Source organism: Pholcus phalangioides, unplaced genomic scaffold, assembly GCF_987345545.1.
Source record: "Pholcus phalangioides strain wild (caught in Gottingen) unplaced genomic scaffold, Ppha-v1.0 ptg000015l_1, whole genome shotgun sequence".
In the NCBI taxonomy this organism is placed as follows: Eukaryota; Metazoa; Arthropoda; class Arachnida; order Araneae; family Pholcidae; genus Pholcus; species Pholcus phalangioides.
Genome location: NW_028301608.1, coordinates 110141673 through 110167662, shown reverse-complemented (window position 1 = coordinate 110167662; position 25990 = coordinate 110141673). Strand labels below are relative to the sequence as shown.

At 39.7% G+C, this 25990-nt stretch overlaps 1 protein-coding gene across 4 annotated transcripts in view; it reads left to right on the top strand.

The window, feature by feature from the left end:
• Positions 1-25990, top strand: part of LOC149077566 (LIM domain-binding protein 2-like) — a 143800-nt gene that overhangs the window by 71694 nt on the left and 46116 nt on the right. For all 4 annotated transcript variants that reach the window (XM_089245128.1, XM_089245125.1, XM_089245127.1 and 1 more), the window contains exon 2: positions 5170-5758. In XM_089245128.1, coding sequence (XP_089101254.1) covers positions 5616-5758 — 143 coding nt within the window. In that variant the 5' untranslated portion in view covers positions 5170-5615. The remainder of the gene's footprint in view (positions 1-5169; positions 5759-25990) is intronic.

Sequence of the window (25990 nt, the reverse complement as noted above, 5' to 3'; positions counted from 1 at the left end):
GCCCTTACTACGAATTAAGAGGTTCGGACGATTGCCATCAAAATGCCATAAATGCGTTTTTGCCTATTTTCAAACTTTCAAACAGGTTGATTGCCCTCAGTCTGATTTTCGTCATTGTAGGTGATGAATTGGGGAGGGGAGGAGAGGGGGGTGGGCGATTTCGAAACTAATCTAAAATGATCAATAATCATATCATATGCAAAAGTTATGTGCAGTTTGGTTAAGAAATCGGAAGAGCGATCGAAAATATGTTAATGCGTGTGCAACATAAAATAATTTTTTTTTTACTAGTGTCCTCTGCCGTTGAATTAAAACATTAATTTTTGAATTGATGTATACTTATAGGAATATTTTTACCTCTTTGTTTAGGATAAATTTTTTTGTTGAAGTTAACATTTTGATGAAATTTATTATAACAAGGCGCAATCGTAGAGAAATTAGAGATGCAGTCAAATATCGATTAATACACTTTTATTTCATTTTATTGTGGCGGAAAATTTTTAAGTTTGTTTCGCTTTACAGCGTCATCTTCTATCTTTACCTTTAATTATCATTTTCTAATTTTACACGTATAAATTTTGGCCACTTTTTTTTTCATTTTCTGTTATCCGAGAAATCAATTTCTGAATAATTTATAAAATCATTGATTATTTTGGTAAGTTGTGCCCACTTATAAAATAATCGGATACAGTGAAATATCGGTTAATACAAAGTTGATTTTGCCTTAAAAGTATATGGGGTGGGGGAAACTAGAGAAATGGTAGGTTTTTTTTAACAAGAACCTGTGTGACAACTGAGAGGTATAAGTAAGTTTCCATTCGGCTCCCCCCCGATTCATTTTGGTTGTGTAAATTTAGAAGTGTGCCGCGGAAGTTCACCTGTATGTTAAAGTGTGCCGCAAGCAGGGCCGGTTCTGGGCATTTTTCAAGCTTAAGCGAATAATTCAGCGTGGATCCCGCTTATAACGTTATCCAAGAAACTGTCAAGGAAAAACGTTGTAAGCGGGGAAAAGGCTTTAAACGGGAAATCTCAATGAGAATTGATAGAGTTGAGGTCATCACGAAAATTAGTCGTACTAAGCGGGAAAACGTTGTAAGTGGGAAGGTTATAGGTGGGATCGACTGAGTTTTGATGAGAAAAGAACGCGCCCCGCTTCAGTTGGCGACTTCTGTTACCGCGTAGTTCGCATAGGGCCGTCTTAAGAGCGTCACGGGGCCCAGGGCCGAATTAGCCATTAAGCAAAATAAGCACGTGCTTAGGGCATCAAGAGAAAAGGGGCACCACAAAAAAATGATCGAGAGAAAGAATAGTACTTTTTTTATTTTAATTTAAATTTTTTTCCAAGCATCAACCATCCGGTGGAAAATCCTAAAATTTTGAGAGCACTTGATTGTGCAATTGAAAATCTTTATCGAAAGGTTGACCAGGCCTGCAACTAAGATAGGGTAGGGGATGGGGGAGGTCTGGTGCCCAGGCACTGGATCAGGAAAGATGCTGAGTTTCCTCTGTTTTCGTTAAAAATTATGGGGAGGAGGCACCAAAATGGATACAGATTTCATTAAGTAACGGGATAAATTTTAGTTTCTAGTTACGGCCCTGAGGCTGGCTCAAAAGCAGAGAAACTAAGTTAATGGCGAACAAGAACTCGTGACAATACTCAGTTTTTGGATTGAAATTTGCTCTATTACAATAAAATAAGCCCAGAGCCGTCTCAACAGCATCATAGGATCTCGGGTAAAACAAATTTTTCTGAGGCGCCTCCCACCCCGACCTAGCTTTAAATACCTGCCTATCAATTTGCATACTTACTCTCTCCAAAACTTTAACCAAATTGTCCTGAGGCCTCCCCGTCATACGACGTTTTTGAGCCGTGGGGTCATAAGCCTCGCGTGAAATGATTTTTCTTTAAAAATCCCCCCTCCTTCACCTTACCAATTTACATACTTTTTCTTGAAAATTGTAACCATGCGTTGAGGTTAAAAGTAAAGGGGGGGGGGGGAAGTGGGAGGGAGGGGCGACGAAATCACTCCTGTGCTTAGGGCCTTAATATGGTTAATCCGGCCCTGCGTGGGCCCCTGGGCCAAGTGATTTTTCTGAGGCCCCTCTTCTCTTGAAGCTCCCGGGCGGGCCCATGCGTTAAGACGGCGCTGGGTTCGCAGGATTCAAGATCCGGGCGTGGCCTCCTGATAAAATAAAGATTGAAAAACACTGCTCTAGGGAAAAGAAAAAAAAAGTAATATTTTTCTATATTTTTTCTATTGTTTTTATACATTTTAACACACTCATTTGAACAGGCCAAGTGCGTAATAATGGCATTTCCTGCCTGTGCAGCACATGCTCACCATAAATAAAATTGTGGAAGAAAATCTTTGTTGAATCGGTCCACTGGAACGAGCTAGTGCTGCCATCTGTATTTGTCTGAAGGAGTTGTTGCATGCTAGATAGGATCGAAAAATTCCTCACATTCTGTTAACATTTTAACGCTGCACGAATCGTTATACATGGCTTCATGCAATAAACGCTAGCAGACGGCGTTGATAAATAACGGGGGGGGGGGGTAGGTATGTATCGCTACTGCAGCGATAATTGGCACCCTGAACTCACCACGTATGGTATTGGTATTGGTAACGCTGCACGAAATGATGATAGTCGACGCTCGTTATAACGAACCCCACGTTATAGTGACCATTCCATTAAAATGACTGGTAGAATAAGTCCCAAATGTTTTCATAGAGCGATTATCATATACGTTTTATTTTCGATGTAACGACCCTCCCAATATAGCGTCCGTTTTCGATGGGACAAAGGTGGTCGTTATATCAAGCGTCGACTGTATATTAGGTGGTTCCCACTCTTGTGAATTTGCTGTACGTATAAAACTATATTCACTATACGCACAGAGGCCCATGAAATATTTGGCCTGAGCCCAACAAAGCCTAGGGATCTTAATATTTTCAATTTGATAGGGGAAAACTTTCTTCTTTCTTTCGATGAAGTGTGTGTATTGTTCCTAACAGTCTCAGTGCGTATATAGTGTTGTGTGTGAATTTTTAGTGTTGCCATCTATATTTTAAATTGTGAATGAAGTGCAATAATTGAATATTTGTGCCGTTGTAGGCCTTTTGCTGTCTGTGGCGAGACTTTTGCAAGAAGAAGACGAATCTGTATATACGTTAGATTTTAGTTTTAATTTACTATATAGGCGTTATTATGGTTGTACATGCGTCTAGTTAACCACTTAAGTAACTAGTGGTTAACTAATATTAACCACTAGTAACTAGGCTCCAATATGGATCACGCGACTGTACCCGAGATTATGTTAAATAAATGCAACCGATGCTCGGGTTGAGCTAGACCGGGTTCAGTGGTCTACTGGCCCCAGCGTGGTCCAACCCCTCGGGGTAAAACGCTTACATCCCTCTTGGGACAGAGCGTGGATCATGTCTGGACTTACAGTGGTCTACTGGCGGCTTGCGGGGCCATGTGGGGGGGGGGGGGCGGCTAGGTTCCGGCATGCGTCTTTTACGCCTAAAGTTTCGACCGGAATGTAGGCGTAGGTGCATGTTTCGGTTTTCCTGCTCTCTATGGCGAGATTTTTTTACGAAGAGGTCGGCTCGCATTCGCTCCTCGAAGTTGGGAACGACAGAAAACTAACTTCAGTCGACCAACACTGTGGCGGCAGTGGGGTTCAGAACCCGGTCCTCGCGATGCGAGTCTGTCACTATGACCACTCGACCACCACAGCGATGGCAGCTGATGTTGTAGGACTTGAACCAATGTTTTATGTGTCACGAATGTGGGGGGGGGGGGAGCTGGGGAAAATTTTCATTTAGTTAAAAAACAAGGAGTTCTTAACCTTTTTCCGCCGCTACCCAAAATCAACAAAAAGATCAGCTTCGCGACCCATGGGACTTTGAAGTAAGTGAAAATTTGTAACAGGACTGTAAGTGGATTCATACGACCCTGCTCGAAAGACTCTGCGAATAAAGTTTGGATCGTGACCCATAGCTAAAGAATCCCTGGCTGTAAATAGATTCATATGACCCTTCTTAGAAGACCCCTACGAATCAAGCGTGGGTCGTAGCTCAAGGAGCCCCTGGCTGTAAGTGTATTTGTTTGACCTATCTCGGAAGCCTTTGAGAATCAAATCTATTAGTCGTACGACCCGTCTCGAAAGCCCCCCCCCCTCCCCGCTCCCGCGAATAAAGTTTGTTTCGTGACCCATAGCATAGAAGTCCCTGGGTGTTAGTGGATTTGAACGACCCATCTCGGAAGACTTTGCTATCCTAGTTTTGGTCGTGACCCATAGGTTAAGAACCCTTGCTATAAACCTATTGATAAAAAAATATTTAAAATTATAAAAGATGAAATATAAAAGTACACTGGTCCTAAAATATATATATTTTTGAATAAAAAAAAATGTTTTAAGATGGAAAGTTATCATTCATTTTAAAATTTGAAAAATCGTTCTAGGGACAGTCAGAGGAAAAGGACATTTCCTTAAAAAATGAAAATTTGTTCCAGCAAATTTTTAAAATCTATTGATGAAAAAATTGAAAACAGAATGGCGACTTTTCAGAAACACTGAAATACAAATAATTGGAATTTAAGTCAATCATGTGAGAATCACCCGCATCAGCTATTCTCCCGCATTTCGAGGGGCGTCCCGAACCCGCTGGTCCCATTCTGCCTTACCGCTAAGTTCTTGTGTGAATGGGCGAGCCAACACAGAGAGGGAAGGGTGAGTGACTAAAGTTTGCAGTTGTCATCCTATAATCTATAAGATGGCATCACTAGAATAAGAAACGAGTGCAACTCTGGCAACATAAATACGTTAGGGACTCGCACATACATTCAGAACACGCGTTCCGGCATGCGCCAATTCGTTTGAAAATTCCCCAGAGGTGTATGCACGGTACAGTAGTAGCAAAGCCGCCTAGACAGAGGTACTTCTAGGAGGCTTTGGTAGTAGTAGTAGTAGCCCCGTATACACGGTACTCGAGAGCGTATTCAAAAAGAGGGGAAGAGCGTTGCATTGTGTACGCATGAAATATTGGAAGGGGAGCTCGAATAACGTGAGCTCCGTACGGGTCTATATTTTTATCTATTATTTATTAAGTTTTTGATTGACTTGGTGTGTAAAACGCTTCTCGTTTTCTTGTCTTGCAGGTGAATCGGAGCTGGAGGTAGTCGCGGAAAGTTCTTGACCGATCCCTGGAGAGCGAGTTATGAAGTGGTTGGTACCCGGGTAGCGCGTGGCCTGGCGCCCCCGCATGCAAGGAGGAAGAGCGGGTTGTTGTCGAAACAGGGAGCCCATGACACCGTATAACGAACAGTTCGCCACCATCACCACCATAGAAACTCCGTCCACCGCAGCGTCTATGACGGTGCCGTCACCAGCGGCGTGACAAAAGAAGGGGCGCCGACGTAGGGCAGCACCTGCCTGTCACCTTGCCCTGGTCTCGAGCGAAAGAGGTAACAACCTGGACGAAGCCAGCTGGAAAGGTCCTCATCATCCACCTCAGCCTCCGCAGCATCCAAACCATCATCCGGGACCTCCTCTCCATCACAGCCATCAGCAACAGCCACCAACGGCCCCCCACGGTGGACCCCCGATGCCCGCTGCGCACCACGCTCTGCCGCCTCCTCAACCGCATCACCACCATCACCACCCTGGGGGGCCGCCAGGACTCATGCCCCCTGGACACCATCCGATGCCTCCGCACACCATGCCTGATGGAAGGCCTCTGGAACATGGGTGAGTAAAAACCAGTTGCATAGATGTGTGAATGAGTTACAAACAGTCAGTACATTGTGTGCAGGGTGGCCCGTAAAAAATTCATAAAAATCGAAGGAATTGACACGCTACGGGGTAAATTTGATAAATCCGGTTATTATACATAACCGCGGAGCATTTTGGTGAGTTTGATCAATTTCCCTAAATTATTCACTTTTACCTGCTATTACGCATAGTACCCAAGCATCGTGTCGGTGGTGAAGCATGATAAATCGTATTATACGATATACTTACTATACATGATAATTCATACACGCACAGGCGTACGCAGAATTTTCTCGGAGTGGGGGGGGGGGGGTTCAATTTTTTTCCTTTCTGAAGAGGGGGAAGTTTACGTTTTTTTCCTGAAAAATAACACTATAATCTTGGCTTGGGGGGGGGGGTTACCCCCTTTGCGTACGCCAACGCATACACGTATTGCATCATTATATCGAGTACGATCGTAAGATTTGCTATCATTATATCGGGGTTCGACTATATTCATCCCACATACTAGACTCGTTTGAAAAATTTTTTTCATATTTATCAAATTCATCAATTACACTAGGGTATTATTCATAATCGCCAGTAAAAGCAGGGCCGTGACTAGATATTTTGCCACCCACCACTTTAAAATTCCATAATTTTATAACACTGCTCTTTGTTCTTACCTAAAACAGCCATCCCTAAATTGTGCCGCCCGGGCAGGGCCGTAACGTACTTTCTCGGGGCAGACATTTTCTTGAGGGGGCGCCCATAAAAAGGAAAGAAAATTACAAAATAAGTGTAAATATTTTCTGTCAGGCACTCCATTTGTCTCGGGGCTCCGGGCAGTACCCCCTGTTGCCCCAGCGTAGTTAACGGCCCTGCGCCCGGGGCAGTTACCCTTTCCGTGCCCCTCCATCTAGTTCCGGCCCTGTGTAATAGTGATAATGTTTTGAGTATTTGTGTGGTAAGTAATAATATAACTGGTAATTATGTACAATAACCACACACACACAATTTATCGTAACAGATATATATTTCAATGCAGTTTGCGGAAAAGTTATTCTCACATGAAAGGTGGTGTATTTTTTTCTTTTTTACAGACAATTTTATAGTTCGGATTGTCGTCGATAGAGGGCGCTTCACGAAATAAAATCGCGAGTTGCGCAAATCAGTGTCCTATAAAATGCGGGATGTACGATTAACTGAATTTTCCTACCAGACCAGAATGTAGAGCCGATTCCCATCCAACCAGGACGTCTGACTGTCGGCATACAAAATGGCCAGGAAGGCCTATGAAGAGGGAAAGAAAAAGGGAGTGATGAAGAAGAAAACGTAAAAAGAAAAGAGAGGAAACATGGTCAAATTGAACAAAACAGGGGCTAAACAAAATTATGCCAGGGAGTTATTGCCACCACAACCTACACATTCGTACCAGGTCCCTAATTCGGAATTTCCAAGGCACACCGTCAAAAACACCATTCAACACCACAAAGTCAGTTCAGTTCAAGGAGGAAAAACAGGAGAAAAAACACTGCATGGGTGTCACAGCGCAATAACCTCACATACGAAAATGAAATTTATCCAAGTACTTAGCAAAAATTTTCTGCCATTAATGTAAGAGTTCAGGTATTGGTTATCAACAATTGCTCAAAATGTAGAGCTATCACTATGTAATAAGACATTTTTCTCTTATCACAGTACACAAAATTCAATAATGATAATTCAGTTCAATTGTTCCAAGTAAGGAACATCTTTTTTTTTCAAAAGTAATGACAAAATAGAATGAGTTCCATGAATTTTCCTCTTACTTGGCGCCATACATAAGTTTTTATTGTGGTGTTGACGTTAATGGATGAAGCACTATTGGTGAAGCAGTTTTACATCAGCCACGAATCCTCGACTGATTGAAGGAAAGTTCAGGTGCACAAACTGTTGCCGTACTTTCGTGCAGCGCCCCGTGTCGATAAAGATATGAACTTTTCTGCACTAAAAAAATCCCCCTCTCCGTGAGAATAACTTTTTTGCAAACCTCATTCGAATATTCAAATTCCTTCAATTTTTATAAATTTTTGAACTATTTACAAATGTATGGGGCACCCTATATGTTGCGGACCACGTACGAAGTCTCTCGAAGTGGCCAGCAGCTTCTCACATTACCCAGACTTCAGACACTTGCCAAGACGCTAGACTTCAGATATGGATACATATACCAAAATGAATCAATATATTCTTTCACGGGTCCTCCCCTGCTTGGCGAAGCAGCAGGTGTATGAATGGGAGGGTGGAGAGGGTCCAGAGACTAGGACCCATGGTTCCTGGTTAATCACCGAATATATTCCGTTTGAATTTTGGGCCCAAAAATATGGTGTTATAGCGTGTCTTCTCAAGGCCTCCGAGCAGACTTTTTCCCTTTGCGGGGGGGGGGGGGGGGGTCAAAAAGTTTTGCTCAAAAAAAGGAGTGGGATTTATCCCCTCTCTAATTTTGCAGATAATTTCAAACAAGAAACTCAAAATTTCTTTCGAAATATTCAAAATAAGTGTGCATGTATTCGTGGGGCCCCTCTCAGCCTACACTAGTTACGGGCCCTGGGCAGGCTAGAACAAGAAGCCCAGTTGGGATTGTTTTGCAAACTACACAAACAAGCAGAATTTGGCAACCGTGCTTTACAATCAATCACAAGACTATCAGCGAAAAGGATGGCTGCGTCACCAGCAAGAAGCCTGCCTAAGAACTATATATCCTTATTTCCGGCTGAAGACAATAATGCAGTAGTGCAAATCTATACGGATGGCTTGAAAACACAATATCTATGAAACTGCAGCAGCAAATGCTGGTGACTCAACATAAACACATCGTAACAATATGGTCAGCTAAATTAAATAATGATAATAATGTCTTTCAAGCGGGGTTATTAGCATTGTTCAATCCAGCAGAGAAGGCAAAAGAAACGAATGTGCCGATTAAAAATACACAGCGGTGGCCTATCCGGTCTTTTTTCCATACATACTCAACCCATAGGCAGGCCAAATGTGGCCCTCGGAGTCATATGATATAGCCCGCGACCTCAAACTTAATTTTGTAAAAATGAACTAAGTGACACATTTCCAGATCAAAGAAGCGACCTGCGGTGCAGTTCCACATCACTTGAGTGGCCTCCCATGACATATTTCCGGATCACTCAAGTGTGCCGCGGCATATTTTCAGATCACTTTGGTGATCTGAAAACCTGACCCCGCGCTACAGTTCCAGATCACTTGAGTAACCCAAGAATCATTTTACCGACCCACGCCTCAATTCCAGATGACGAGCAACCCAAGGGGCAGGTCCAGATCATTTTAAGTGAGTCCGGGGAGCCACTTGTCAATTGCTCGAATTTCCGCTTGGAAAAATTAGGCATTTTCCCAAGTGGCACTTGTTATTTATCATAGCACCTGATCCCATTATGGTGGAGTGCCACCCCCCTGCACCAGAGAAGGTCCGGGGGGCATTCGCTAAGACGGCCCTGGGGGCAATTTATCAAAGAATCGGGTAATCTCTTCCTTCTTCAATTCACAAACAAACAAAATGTATGGAACAACACTCAATGTCTGTTAATTAATAAATACCCTGCATTATAAAGGACCGTTATCAAAATGAAGATATGATATAACTCGTATTAAATTTTCTCAGATCAAAAAGCCGTTGTATTTTTAATTGGAAAACAATTGTGTGTTGCTCATTATTGGTGCAGTAGCGCCATCTGTTGCAAACAAATGCGAGGAACATATTGGACGATGCGTCCGCATGTAGAAATTTAGGAATTTCTGGTATATAGCTCTATTTTAACGCTTTCTCCTGCATAATGAGTAATAATGAATAATATCCTTACATCGGAACCTTTGCTGACATTGGTTAAAATATAAATTTTGTTGGAATTTTAATAGTAGTTGTTTGCGTAAAATAACAGTAAAACCCGCAAAGAGAGAGGCCCTGCCTTTTTAGACTACCCATTAGAACCCCGGTATCACCAATTAGGGTTTTCAGGTTGGCTTTCTAATTGCGATTAAAAGGATTCAGACGAAAAACAGTTCAACTCTAATCTGAATTTATTTTCAATGCAATTATTTCACAAAAGTCGACCAAAGTTTGCTGGTTTTACTTCCGTTATTGTACTGCGCAAAAACACTAACTGTTAAAATTTCAAGGCAAACTTAATAATTTAATTAATATTATTGCTCATAAAATATTTATTAATACCATACGATATTGTTTTTTTTATGCGGTACATAAGTAGAAAAATGGGTCACCATTGTCAATTGAAGAACTGTAACAGTTGTATTTTTTATTTGATAGGTGGCAGCAGGAGCTCCAGTTTAATGATGTTTTTTATATATATAATATAATACTGCACTCAAAGTACAGTGCACTGTATAGTTATTTTAAATATTTTCTAGAAATCATATTTTGCTGCTAGAATTTTGTTTTTACTCGTTCATTTGTTGTGGGCAAAAGTAACTAAAAAAGGCACCATTTTTTCGTGGTGAATAATTTTACAAAAAATGGACGTTTGAAGTCTGGGAATGGGAATGCTTCGGTGTACCCGAAGTTTTTTTTTGCTGCGCAGAAAAGAAATTCTCCATATTATTGTATAAAGTAGCATGTTACCCTACAGTTATCGAAATTCCGTACGCAGAGAAAGAACAGGTCTGCGCAGGTTGAAATAAAAGAGAATGTGCCCCCCCCCCCATCTGGATAAAAAAGTAGTAGAGCACATTTTTTTCATGTAGGAATACAATTTTTTCTTTCCCCGTGAGCATCTCGGTGCTTACGTGAACCTCCCCTCCTGGAGCAAGGTACCCTAGATTGAAATCTTCGGTGAGGCCTCCTATATATTGGACTTATAATGTGCAAAAATAAAATAAAAAGTAATGAGCTTTGTCCCGGGCCCCATACTCTGCCAGCCCTACACTTGTTGGGGTCATGGTGCTAACTTAAGACATTGAGGATGGATGCTTGATTTTGCTAAGGAGATATTCACCAACACCCTATGATTCAAAGCCCTGAAATGTAATGTGACTTTAATTTTTTGTAAAAGAAAAAGTCAGAATGTATGAAATTGAAATATTGCCTGAAATAATTCAATGTACGAAATTTTTTAACAAAAAAGCAACGGGTGTAGGGTGACCAGACGAGGTGCTTGCAAAAACGGGAAATCATCGCTGAAAACAGAAACATTCATGAGCCTTTTTTGTATCACGTGATATTTCCCTCTTTCTTTGCGGGATATACAAACGGTATCCAAGGCAACGAACATAGCCTTCCTCGGTAGCTCATGGAAAATTGATAGGACAAATATAAACTAAAGAAACGCAGAAATGAAATAATTTTTTTTTATTGATGTATAAAAATATTCTTTTCTTGTTTTTGATGCTAAGTTATCTATCTGCCTGTCCAATTACATATCTCAATTACTGCGGAATTATTTCAATGCAATCTATAAGCTATTATTAATTTTTTTTTTAATTTAACCTATATTAATTGATGCAGTTGAATATATTCAGAGGCAATAAGGGGACGTATAAACTTCAATTTTCACACTCAAGAAGATGTAAATAAAAAGTTGAAATTAATGTTATTTTTCATGGACATCCAACTCAAAAGTAGGTCCGGCTAATTATTTTATATTTAATTTTGTTCGCTTCTTATCTCTAAGCGAACTCAATATTTCGAAAATATAAAAGTCAATTAAATTATTGATGTGGTGAAAATCCCACTAAATTTCCGCATTTCTAATGTAAAATCGGCAATTTTACAATTGATTACTATGCGGGACCATCCTGTGCCTGTCCCTCGAAGTGATGCTGATGATGATTATGACGTCTATTCAAAAAGTAGTCCGGGACAAAACCGAGACATTTTCAAAACTCTCATTTGGTGCGTATTACAGTGTAAAATTGCACCCACGGTCCCCACAGTTTTGGTCGGCTAAAAGATTTGCCCATTAAAAAAAATCGCCACAGAGAGTAACAGGCCCACACAACGATACAATTATTTAATCATAACACTTCACTCATAGTTAGAAAAACTGGTGGCAGATGGCAGCACTACACATGACAAGCATTACACAGAAACAAACTTCACGTCAGGTTTCACTGCACGTACACACACATTGCAACATGTACCAATTCGTTATAGGTTGCGCAGAGGAATATGGGTGAGGTGCATGTGTGGTTTAGTAGTGCAAAATTGCAAACTAACAATGCATTACGAGAATAGTATCACACTACTTCTATACAGAAGTGCAAGAACGAGTAGGATGTAAGCCATGGTTGTCAGACGTCCCATATAAACGTGACTAAAGGGTTTATGCCATGAAGGGTAGGATGCGTTACATTATATACCCATAAATTACTGGGGAGGGAACTTAATCATTATGCCGTAACTAGGCATTTGCACCCGCACAGGGCCCGCTTGAAAGGCGTACCTGAATGGGCCATTCTGGGCCTAAGAGTGGGTTGGGGGGGGGGCTAAATGCAAATTCTTGCACAGGAATGACAAGTTACGGCACTGATTATGCGTACTTTCAACGTCAACACTCGGAACATCGGTAGCACTATTTGCGGAATTATGAAGCATGCGAGCAGTACACCCAACTCCAAAAATAGTCTCATTTAATTCATTTTTCCTAATATCGAAACGCCAGAACATCTGGGCCACCCTAATCGGATGTCGTACCAATCAAAAATCGTGTTTTCTTGGGATTAGGAACCGCAGATTAAAAATAAAAAAAATAAAATACTGTATCGTCAATCTTGGGTTCAGTGCAAGCACTGTAGGTTCGCGACTATCCGTGCTCCCACTATCCGGTCCAGTTAAATAATAATAATTCTCCGTTTGATAAAATGAGGAACAATTTACTTTGCCTGGGTACACCAAGTGCTATCAGTTTGCGTAATCGTTTATCAATGAACAGAAAAACAAATTTGAATAATTTTTGTAAGAATTAAGTCTACATTAATATTTTGTTTAGTTTAATAATTTGTATTCATACTGTGTGTTTACATGATTTTATATTCTCTGCAGTTAAGTTAGACGTTATCAAATTAAACTAGAAATGCGGACAATTTTCATTCTCATATCACCCAAGACCGGGCCGTCTTAATAGCATCATGGGCCTCCGAGCCAAGTGGTTTTTCTGAGGCCCTACCTGGTAAATTCTAGTAAAATTTAATCAGATCTGATTACTATGAGACCTTCACTCTTGAGGCCCGCGGGCCGTGCCCGGGTGGGCCCATGTGTTAAGACGGCACTGAATGCCCAAGCCCGGTTCTGAATGCTGCTGCCATCTGTAGACTAAAAATAAGAATGAAGATTACATAGCATTATTTATACTTTTTATTTTGTCGTACAGATGGCAGCACCACCCCATAAAAACGTGTGGACATGGAATTCTTTGCTTACTTCTTCCTCTGAATATAAAATACATGGCACAAATCTGGCTAGAGCTGAGATTGCACGATAAGAGTTCGATAAAAGTTCTTTTATAAAACTTAAAAATACTACCATAACATCGGTTACATTCTACCAAATGTAACCAAAAGACTTGTTGGATGTTTTCAAGTTTTATAAAAGGTCTTCTATCCAACTTTTATAGTGTAATTCCGGCCTAATGCCAGAAATATAAAAGTTTTGTAAAAGCTCTGTGATAAAACTTGAAAAATTGCAATCAATAAGCTAGGGTGGCCAGATCTTGTTGTTTCATTTAGAAGGATATGTCCCCCTTTTCATGTCCTTCCACGTGTCCTCCTCTGTTTTAGAAAATTTGATTTTTTTTTTGTCCTCCTTTTCAGGTTTCTGAAATCATTCTTTCTTTCCTGCTAAGTTTTTTTTTTCGCTCTTAAACATATATGTCTTCATTGATATGACCGTTTGTGTGTGTTTTTTTCCCACTGATGTTTACAAGCTTTTACTAATCGCCCCTCAAAATCCCCAGAAAGCGAGAATCCATGTTGCCTCCAACCAGTTGAAATGCTTGACATGACCATGACCCATGTTTCCTCCAGGATTACATGAATACAGGGCTGGATTAACCATTAAGCAGAATAAGCACGTGCTTAGGGCATCAGGAGAGATGGGGGCACCATCAGGGCCGTAGCTAGCCATTCCTGTGCCTAGTGCAAGAATTTGAATTTTGGCCCCTTCTGGCCCATTTTTGGGTCCATTTAGGCCCATTCTGCGCCCCTCTTCCAAGTGGGCCCTGTGCGGGCCTGTTCATTATATTTTTAATGTAAAGTTTTTTCCCAGCATCAACCATCTGATAGAAAATCCTAAAATTTTAAGAGTACTTGATTACACAGTTGAAGATCTTTATCGAAAGGCTGACCAGGCCCGCAAGTTAAGGAGGGACAAGAGAGAGAAGATCTGGTGACCCTAGTGCTGGACGAAGAAACACTGAGTTCACTCTTTTTTTGTTAAAAATTTCGGGGTTGGATGCAAATGGATACAGACCCTCAAGCGACTGAGTAAATTTCCGTTTCTAGTTGCAGAGTGACTACTTGAGAGTGACACAAAAGCAGAGGAACTAAGTTAATGGGTAGCAAGAATTTGCGTTAATGTTCAGTGATTGGATTGAGATTTAGCTCAACTTCCATAAAGTAATCCCCGAACCATCTGAACAGTATCATAGTGACCGCACACACCCTAGGCAAAACAAATTTTTTTCAACCATCCTTCCATCCTTTCCCAGCTATAAATACCTGCCTAACAATTTGCATCTCACTCACACCAAAATTTTAACCAGATCAAATTGTCATGAGGCCTCCTCTGCACTTGAGGCTCTCGGGCTGTAGACCAGGGCAAAATGACTTTTTTGAATCCTTACCTAAAAATATCTGCTTACCAATTTGCTTACTTCCGCTTGTAAACTGTAAACACATTTTGTTCCGCTTGAAAACTGTAAACACATCTACTTGTCACGAGGCCCCGGGCCATGCATTATGATTAAAAATTAACGGGACAGGGCACCAAAATTACTTGAGTGCTTATGGGTTAATCTGATCCTGCATGAATAAGGCAGTTTGAAGAAAAAAAACAGCTCTGAAAGAAAAGAACCGCAACATCCATTTTAAAAAATACCACTGTTTGCTTACAGACAGATTATGCTGTGTACTAAAGTGGGAGGGAGAGTTTGCTACCTCTTCGATTCAAAAATAAAGAAAACAGGATGCAAACAATACTCAGTGCTGATTTCTATGTTGAAACTGTCTGTATGCACCCAGGCTAAAAAAGCAAAGCTCCAGAAAGAATAAAAAGCCTTCTGGAGATAGAGCGAGAAAACCTCGTCTTGCTTCAGGCAAAGTAATAGAACCGACCAGACTGTGAACAATTCATTATCAGTGAGGAGAGATGGATTGTTATTTTCTCTCTTTTTTGTTTCTGTTTTAGTTGGGGAAATTATTGTGATGGGGGGTTTGTTTGTTAGTATAGTGGCACCATCTGTTGTGAAAGTTGAGGAAAGTGACACTTTTAAGGATATAGGTGCAAACGTCCTTTTTTCTTACTTTTTGAATCTGTTAACCCTAAAGATATTGTATCAAACTTTTACAGTGTAATCTTGGCTCGGTGGTGGTCAGCTGAAGTTGGTTTTATGCAATCAGTACACCTCAATCATAGTTAGAAAAATGTATGGCAGATGGCAGCACTATGCATAGCAAGCATTAAACAGAAACTAAGTTCATGTTAGGTTCACAACACGTAAACACACTTTCCGGCATGCACCAATTCATGAGAAATTCCGCAGAGGAATGTGTACAACGTGCATGTATGGTTAGGCAGAAGTGTAATCCCAGCATTACACTTGTGTACAAACACAAATGTTTTGCAGATTTTCAAAATAAATGCATCAGGATAGGGATTGCGTTATAAACTTTTTATAAAAATTCTTTTATAAAACTTAACAAAGCAACCAATAAGCTAATCGGTTGCATTTGCTCGAGTGTAACCTATGAGCTTATTGGTTGTATTTTTCAAGTTTTAGCAAAGAGCTTTTACAAAACTTTCATACCCCTTAAAAACATTTTGCGCTCATGATAAAATGGGGTGACATAAACGTGATTCAATAAAAATTGATTCAAAGTGAGGAAAACTGTTCAGTTCATGAAATGAAGCAAAAGATTGAGATTTCATCGATTCAATCTTGTTTGAAACTAAATTTTAATTTTCGAATTTTGAGAAATTTAATTTATTTATTCTCTGTGAATTATTGTGCAGGATAGTTGAATCGTCCAGTATTTTACAGAACAGAAACTTTTCCTGTTATTTGTCGCTTGAGAGGGCGATCACCCCAATCTGAACCCACGCCTGTTATATAGGGTTACCAAACTCCATTTTGATATGTCCTTTCAAGCATCAACCAGTGTTGTGGGAAATTCACCCCTTCTGTTCCCCCCCCCCCACACACACACACTTTTCAAGTTTCCGGAATAATTTTTCTTTACCCGGAAACACATCTCTTCATTAGAGTTATATATCTCCTCACGAGTGTGTGTGAGTGTTTTTTTTTCACGCTTTGAACAATGAATCGCCATTGAAATTCCCAGAATATGAAGAACCCAAGTTACCTCGAAACAGGGCAGATGCTATTCTAGCCGCGACCCCCGGCTTGCTCCAGGATAATATGGAAAAAGACAGCCGAGAAAAACAGTTCTGGAAGAAGAAAACTGCAAAATACATTTTAAATAAAATTTTTACATAACTATTAAAACGAGCAAATGTTATAATTTTATAGGGCGAAAGATTCTGTAAGGTTGAAAAACATGTTTTATATCTTGTTTTCATTTGAGATGAACTCCCATCATGTATATAAATGAGTAAGTAGGGGTATATCGTTTTTGGATTATGTGAAATTTTATATGTATAAACATTTCACATAATTTTTCATCGCTATTTTTCCTGATTAATAATATCTACATCTACTTTTTAACTGACGATAGATTGTGAAGTCGAAGGTGATGATAGCCAGACATAAAGAGATAAATATGACATTAATGCAATAAGGAAATGGTAGGTCCTGTATACGGTGGTTCTGTTTTGGTTGGGGAAAAATGGTGGATTTTTTTTGTCAATGTAGTAGCGCTATCTGTTGTGGAAATTTGAAAAAATAACGTTACCAAGGGTGCGTGTGCGCAGGTGTCCTCTTTTCTTAGTTTTTGAACCTGATAACAACACTATGCATATACGGATAGCGTGTTTGCCCGGTTAGCAAGAGGACTGGGTTCGATTGCCGGTGGAGACCAGTAGAATTTTCTTCTACTGAGCCGAGCTCAACTCGGCATAATATCCAAAAAAAATTCTTTCCATCAATTTGCTACTTATTTGATCACCCCGTTCTTTAAAAAAAAAGCCCAATTTACCAATAATAAATACCCAACCTCCAGAAAAATACGGAAAATTGGTCTTCGAAATACGGGAAAATACGGGACATTGCCAATTACCGCTATAAATGATGCCAAAAGTAAGCGAAATTGCTAATAACTCGCGCTAAAATCACAGAAAAGTCACCGGTCAAGGAAAATAAAGCGCCACTTCTCAAATTGCAAAGAATTGAAAATTAAAAACGTTACAAATATGTGAGATGAATGTTCTTATTTAGAGTCGTAATTGTCATAATATAATTTGAGTTCACAAAAGAGAGAGCTTTATTCGTTGATTTGATGAATAAAACGAAGATTAAAAAAATTGGCTTCTTCGTTGAAAATACGTGAAAAACCGGGACATTTTTGCAAAAAAAAATCGGAAAAACAGCCAGAAAAACAAACAACCGGGAATGTCTCGGAAAATACGGGACTATGGTCATCCTACTTGTGAAGCCAGAAAGGGAAATTCCACGCTTCCAAGTGTAATATTCGCTGAGATATTTGAAGTCAAAAATAACCAAAAATGTGGAAACGAACAGCAAAAATTAACAAACAAGCTCATTATGCCGTTCTTTCCCTCATTTTCGTCGATTTTTGAATTCAGTTGTCTCAGTGTTTGTTGCATTTAAACATATAAAATTCTTTTTGAGCTCGGGAGAAACAGGGCAACAACTTTTCTGATTGGGTTTTTTTTAGGACAGTGTCCGTATAAAATGTTATATGATATTGCATATGAATATGATTGCGATATGAATTACGTATTTGAGGTCTACACGTTATTTTGATACTTTTACCAATTAGAAGTATGTTTCTATGATCAACAGTTCGCGAGTTATTGGAGGATAGAGGGGCTTTCCTATGCAACCTGTATGCACACACGCACGCCACGTTCCGATTCGGTGGAAATTCCCTATATGAATGCATAGATGGTCAAGTAGTAGCAGTAGTACCTAGTACCATTATGAAAGATTATCATTTTCGAACCCTAGGGATAATCGAACAAAAGGACCATGTAAAGTTAGATCATACTACCATGTACGAAGATTGTTGGTTGGTTTGATATTCGATTCCCCTCCTCCCCATACTTCTCTTAAAAAGTTACAATTCCGTAGAAGTAGTTTTAAAAAAGTACGCAAGAACCCCTTCATGCACGTGTAGATAGTTTGTATCCCCCAATAGCCGAATAATATAAGAGAAGTTTGTCTGTCTCTTAAAATACGGGATGATCCAATCCAATGCACCTACACAACCAGTCGATATTCCGGCACATCGCCCTAAATCCACCTGCCTCCGCTCCATTCGAAGATAACTGACCAGCTCCATTCACAGCTAAAGATGTCTGCCTTTACTCCAATAGAAGCTAAAGGTGTCTAGTTCGGCGTCATTCGCAGCTGAAGATGCCTTCCTGGGCTTCATTCGTAGCTGAACACGTCTGGCTTCTCAGGCGCGGATTCAGAGTGGGGCGGTAGAAGGGGGTATGAAGTGCTACTGCAGCGCAATTTGGGACCCCAAATAGACCAAGTAAAAAGCTCTATCTAAATCATCCATTACTGCAACCTGCAGCCCGTATGACCAACTGAAGGGCTCCGCTGTCACTCTAGGAAAATAAAATAAATCAGTAAATTAAAAAAAATAAATGAAAAAAGAGGTCCACAAGGTGCTCCGCCATAGAAATATGTTCTAAAAAGGCTTCACGAGTCAAAAAGGTTAGGAACCATTGCGTTTTTCCCACAATCTGATCAAAATCACGCCAAGTATAAGTCGCCAAGTTGGGACCACATTGATGGGACATGTGTGAAATCAATATCATAGTCTCTTCTTGGTTAGCTTTGCATCATACATTGATTTGTAGCGATAAAATTACTCTATCAAGAATTGCAGCATATGGCTTTTGGAAAAAAATAAGTGAAGCTATAAGCTATACTCTGATCTTTATGAATACATTCTGGGCTAAAAAAAAAAGTAATTCATTATATTGAATCAGGCTTGATTTCCACATTTACCCAAGGTGCCTATGATGATTAGGGGGGGGGGCAAACAGGGGCGCCTTATGAGAGGGTGCAAGGAGTGCATTGCACCCGGGCGGCAAGTGATAGAGGGCGGCATCTTAGGCTTCAGTTACGCACCAAATATCCAAATGTTTAAAAAATTTTCAAAAGTAAAATTCACATGACATCATGCTTTTAAGGGAGACTTGACGATCAGTGGCATATTTACGGGGGAGGGGCTAGCAGGCTGGGACGTCTAATTTGAGGAATGAGTAGCCAAGAAAATTGGTAGAATGGGAGAAGGGCTGCAAAAAACTTGGACAACCTCCAATAAATCCGCCTCTGCCCAGACAGCTAGGGACTACTAGATCAGTGTGGCCAAAAAGTGATCTAGAGATTTTGCAATCACGCGAGTGAACAAAAGAGTGACACTTGAAGCGTGAGCAAGCATGTAAATAACTAAAAGAATGACCTACCGAGTGAGGGAGCAGGTCAGTGAGTGACGTATAGTGCAGGCAAGCATATGAATGACCAAAAGAATGACCTAGAGCAGTGATTCTCAATCTTTTCGAGGCCGCGACTCGGTGTGAATGACGTCAGGACCCGGTACTGGTGGTTGAGAAACACTGACCTCTTGAGCATGTGTAAATGAACAAAAGAGTGACCCATAAAGCAAGGGACCGTATCAGTGAGCAACCAAAAGAGTGATCTAGAGCGCGTGCAAGCATGTAAGTGACCAAAACAGTGTGCAAGCATGTAAGTGACCAAAAGAGTGATCTAGAGCGCGTGCAAGCATGTAAGTGACCAAAACAGTGTGCAAGCATGTAAGTGACCAAAACAGTGCGCAAGCATGTAAGTGACCAAAACAGTGTGCAAGCATGTAAGTGACCAAAACAGTGTGCAAGCATGTAAGTGACCAAAACAGTGTGCAAGCATGTAAGTGACCAAAACAGTGTGCAAGCATGTAAGTGACCAAAACAGTGTGCAAGCATGTAAGTGACCAAAACAGTGTGCAAGCATGTGAATGACTAAGAAAGTTACTTAGAGTGTGTATGGGCATTAGAGTGACCTAAAGAGTGACTTAGAGACTCAGGTGTACTTGCTGGGGGGGGGGGGGAAGGAGCAAGCGGGTTACACTGGGTTATCGCAGGGTGTTGAATTCAAGAAAAGAGTAGTCAAGAAAATTAGACTAGAATGGGAGTAGGGCGGCAAAATTCGTGGAGCCCACAGGCAGTAGAACCATACACGTGCCTCTGTTGACGATAAAGGGGAGGAAACGGGCCGGTCCCGGGACCGCAATACCAGAAATAAGAATAAACTATAACTCACAAGAGGCAAAAAAAGTGTGGAATTCAAGTATTGCCCCAATCTGTTGTTCTACCACTTTGGTCCCCCCTCCAAAATGAAAGTGGTCCCCCTCCCCGAATGAAATTTCTGGCTACGCCCCTGGTACCCACATCAGAACGGGCGCTTCATAGGTCGGAGTAGTGTCAGTACGGGCGCTGCATAGGTCTGAGCATACACGCAGTGGTAGCATATTGAAATTACTCGCACCTATATAGTGCCCGTTCTGATGGACATATTCCATTGAAATTTGGGTATAAACGCTGTATAGACCATGGGGGAAAAGGGAAAATTCAATAAAAAAGCGCCACTAATTCACCCTGTGGTCAAAAAGTGAACTGTGTTTTTATCGCATAAATCTCTCTCCCATGGTCTCATTAAGATACCCTGAAAATTTGGCTGTATTCGGACTTGTTAATTACCTTTTACCTTAGTAATGATAGATCATCAATAAGAGCTGTAATGTGGATTAAGTTATCTGGCACTGTTAAGAACGATATAATCTTGGACCAAAAAGATTACTTTCTTTAAACGTGGGTCGTATGGTCGCACATTTTACTCTATAAACTTTAGTATACGGCTTTATACTAAAAAAATAAAATCAGGTTTATCCCAGGGTCTCCTAGGCTGAAGGCCTGTCATCCTCTCGCCGGGGTCGTTTTTATGGGGCGGAACATGAATTTCTTTACACAAGCGGCAGGTAAGCTTGAGTGGCCTCGGGGACAAATATGAGACTTACAATCCTGTTATAAATGTTTTTATTGCGTCACTGGTTTCACTAATTTCTAAAAACAAGCAGTCCCATGGGTCGCGAAGCTAATTTTTTTGTTGACTTTGGGTCACTGCTGAAAACAAGTTAAATACCCCCCCCCCCCCTTCCGAGCCATGTGATATGAGCAAAGCTCCCCAGTGTTATCGTTGCTGTTTAATAATTAGACAGCTTCAATACTTTCACGTGAGATTAAATTTGTAACAAATTTAAATCCATGGAAGTACAGTATGTATATGGCTGCATTACGCACTTCTGTGTGGCGTCGGGACCGCAGTGATCTTGGGGACTTAATTGTTCTTCTTTCTCCTTTTTTCTATGGTTTAATAATAATCCCCAGATCCTAGAAATAGTTAGGGTGAGTAACTATAAATAGTCATCGCTAAAAAAAGGTAGTCTGAATACCTTCCCTTCACATATTTACGTAAATGTCAGCTCTTTCCATCCACTAGTGATGTTTGTTGATGAGACGAGTTTCTTGAGGACCCCCTGCATTTTACGGAATATTCACGTATTTTTAGCTTTCCTGACTTTTATAAAAAATTGTCCGGTTTTTTTCGTATTTTAACGTTGTGATTACGTTCATAAATACAAATATTCGTCTGAAATATTTATCATATTTGACGTTTTCTTTCGTGAAATATAATTTTCTTTGCCGCGATTTGTTGTAGCTTGCTATTTCCCGACTTTTGGAAAAATTTTTAGCAAATTTAGCCGTATAATTGGTATTTTTTCCTGGGGTGGTTTGGTAACTTTTTTTTGGCAAGAATCAGCGATGTCCCACATACAGGTGGTCGGTATTTGCCATACTTTTCTCGATGAAATTTCGGCAATCGCGAGACTGGAGTTCCATGCGATTAGCCTGTCAAGTCGCCATTGACCCCCGTCGCGTAGGTGTTTTCTTGTCACCAATGCGTCAATATCCCGTCTGAAGGGGCGAAAGAAATGTGTTTAAAAAAAACCGTAGAATAAAAATGCACGTGTTGATTAGCCGTTGGTTTACCGAGTCTTCTGGTATCTATGTAACTGCAGTATCCCCTTGTGAGGAAGGCCTAACCTAGTATTTCTCCAAGTGTGTGTCGCGGCTCCTATGGGCGACGCCAACCCTTGTCAAAGGCGTTGCGGTGAGCGGTTGACATTGATGATTTCAGTGCTTTGAAGTGTGGTTCTTTTTCAGACTACAGTGGAGAGCCCCGGATGAGCGTTTCTATGATAAAGGAGCCGCTGGTGACAAAAGTTTGAGAACCACTGGCCCAAGCCCGGGATTACATTATAAAAATTTTATAAAAGTTCTTTATAGCATGAAAAAAAAAATATATTATAGTAATTGCCCCGTGCCCCAGGGCTGGAGACTATCATTCCTGTCAGCCCAACCCTTGTGGGGAGGCTATGGCTGGGATCTTTGCTATAGTGAACTTTATAGTGTAGGGACAAAAAAGCCCTGTCGGCCCCACCCTTGGATATAGTATTACATAAAATTCATTGCGAAAACAAAGAATTATCTGGGGTTTTGGTAAACATTGAACTGCTGTCGACTTGGCATCATTGAAAGAGCATATATGTAATTTGATAATTTATTCTGAAATTTGCTGAAGGGGGATGGGGGTATGAAGGGCTGTTACAAATCGCAGTAAACAAAAATTATTTCACGAAAAATATTCAAATGATCTGATGGCCATATTTCATTGTGAAAAATAGTGAAAAACTGGATCTTAAATAGGGTAAAATACGGGCATAACCAATCGTGATCCAAAACATAGCCGGAAATAGGAACAATCACCAATTTTTATTAAAATTGCTGAAAATTTGTGAAAAATAGCTTTGAACCTGACAAATATTATATATATATATGAGATGAATATCTATATTTTTTACCATAAATTATCATAATATAATTTATATACTGTATTATGAAAAAGCCGTGTATTCACGAATTTAGTAAATATTTCGAATTCAGATAAGCATCGTTGGAAAAAAAAAAAAAGTAACACAAACGTGTAAAACAATTCGAAACAACCAAAAATACAAGAATGCCCCGTAATACGGGACACAAATGGTCAGTCGAATTGTTTCGGACATTCTACTGGTCCTTGGGTTCAGAAAGGCCGAGAAACACTGCCATAGTAGAATCTATAGGGTAATGGAAGGTGCTAAACATCAGGGTACCCTCTACTTAACCAAGATTGGAGGGCTGACCATCTACATTTGAAAACGCCGATGCGAAGAAAACATTGCGAAAGAGTTGGATTTGCCATACGTCCCGTTTATACGGGCGTGATTCATACTGAAGGGTAGGGTGAAATTTTATATGTCGTGGATTTTATATTCATGCATTATACGGGGTTCGTGGAGGCTCCTGCGTCTGTGTGTTTTTGCTTTTATTTGCAGTCGTTCTTAGCACATTTTTATTAGTTGATAATTATTTTCATTAAAAAAATTTTAGACTGTCATTGCAGGTCAAGTTAGAACTTTCCGTGTAGTCCGCGGGTTCAGTGGCGTATTAACGGATGGGCCAATGGGGCCCCCCCCCCCCGAGTTAAATAAAAGGACTCGAATTACGGAAGACTTTTGCTTGTTCTAAAATCATTTCAAATCACTTCGTTCATTTAATAGGAATTTTTTCTGAATCGCAGAAATAATTTCTTTGACTGATTCTGAAGTAATTTCTTTGATTGATTCTGAAGTAATTTCTTTGACTGATTCTGAAATAATTTCTTTGACTGATTCTGAAGTAATTTCTTTGACTGATTCTGAAGTAATTTCTTTCAATAATTCTGAAGTAATTTCTTTGACTGATTCTGAAGTAATTTCTTTCAATAATTCTGAAGTAATTTCTTTCAATAATTCTGAAATAATTTCTTTCAATAATTCTAAAATAATTTCTTTCAATAATTCTAAAATAATTTCTTTCAGTAATTCTGAAATAATTTCTTTCAATAATTCTGAAATAATTTCTTTCAATAATTCTGAAATGATTTATTTGACTGATTCTGAAATGATTTATTTGACTGATTCTGAAATGATTTATTTGACTGATTCTGAAATGATTTATTTGACTGATTCTGAAATGATTCCTTTGATTCTGAAATGATTCCTTTGATTCTGAAATGACTTATTTGACTGATTCTGAAATGACTTATTTGACTGATTCTGAAATGACTTATTTGACTGATTCTGAAATGACTTATTTGACTGATTCTGAAATGACTTATTTGACTGATTCTGAAATGACTTATTTGACTGATTCTGAAATGACTTATTTGACTGAATCTGAAATGACTTATTTGACTGATTCTGAAATGACTTATTTGACTGATTCTGAAATGACTTATTTGACTGATTCTGAAATGACTTATTTGACTGATTCTGAAATGACTTATTTGACTGATTCTGAAATGATTCCTTTGATTCTGAAATGATTCCTTTGACTGATTCTGAAATGATTCCTTTGACTGATTCTGAAATGATTCCTTTGACTGATTCTGAAATGATTCCTTTGACTGATTCTGAAATGATTAATTTGACTGATTCTGAAATGATTCCTTTGACTGATTCTGAAATGATTTATTTGACTGATTCTGAAATGATTTATTTGACTGATTCTGAAATGATTTATTTGACTGATTCTGTAATGATTCCTTTGACTGATTCTGAAATGATTTATTTGACTGATTCTGAAATGATTCCTTTGACTGATTCTGAAATGATTTCTTTGACTGATTCTGAAATGATTTCTTTGACTGATTCTGAAATGATTTCTTTTATTCTGAAATGATTTCTTTTATTCTGAAATGATTTCTTTTATTCTGAAATGATTTATTTTATTCTGAAATGATTTCTTTTATTCTGAAATGATTTCTTTTATTCTGAAATGATTTCTTTTATTCTGAAATGATTTCTTTTATTCTGAAATGATTTCTTTTATTCTGAAATGATTTCTTTTATTCTGAAATGATTTCTTTTATTCTGAAATAATTTCTTTGACTGATTTTCAGAATTTCTGAAATAATTTCTTGGATTCTGAAATAATTTCTTGGATTCTGAAATAATTTCTTGGATTCTGAAATAATTTCTTTGACTGATTCTAAATCAATGCTTAGCGCGTGTCACTGACACACGATGCCATATATAATCTGATAATCAACAGATGTTGACGCATCCAGGAAAAAAAAATTAGGTTACCAATTTTTTTTTCTCACACATGAGGACATTAGTGATGTCGCCACATGCATGATATTGGAGAGTGTGTGAAATTACATTGCGAATCCCCCAAATGTCACGGTTTTACGTGCATATTAAATTAGTTCGATTCGACCTGACTCGTGTTTATGGATGGAGGAATATTTCGTCTGGGCTTGTTCCAAAATAGTATATTGCTAATTCAGAGGTAAGGCAGGAGAGTAAAGGGAGAGAGAGTGAGCGAGCGAGATGATGATGCTGCACATGCACACACATACACACATTGTCTCTGTGTGGCTGAAGGCAGGGAAGAGTTTTACTTTGGCTCTTCCTTCCTTCACAATCCCTCCCTCCACTCCATTTGCAGAGTTTTATGGGCGAGTCCACCGAGGTTTACAACCGGGTAGGTCGGGAGGAGAGAGAGAGAGAGTTGGAGAGCTGAGAGAGAGAGAGCGGAGTGAAGTGTGAAGGAGAGCGGGTCGGACGGGCACACACGCAGCGCTCTCTCCCTCGCTTCTTCTCTTTCTCTCTCCCTCGATCGTTGAAGGTGGG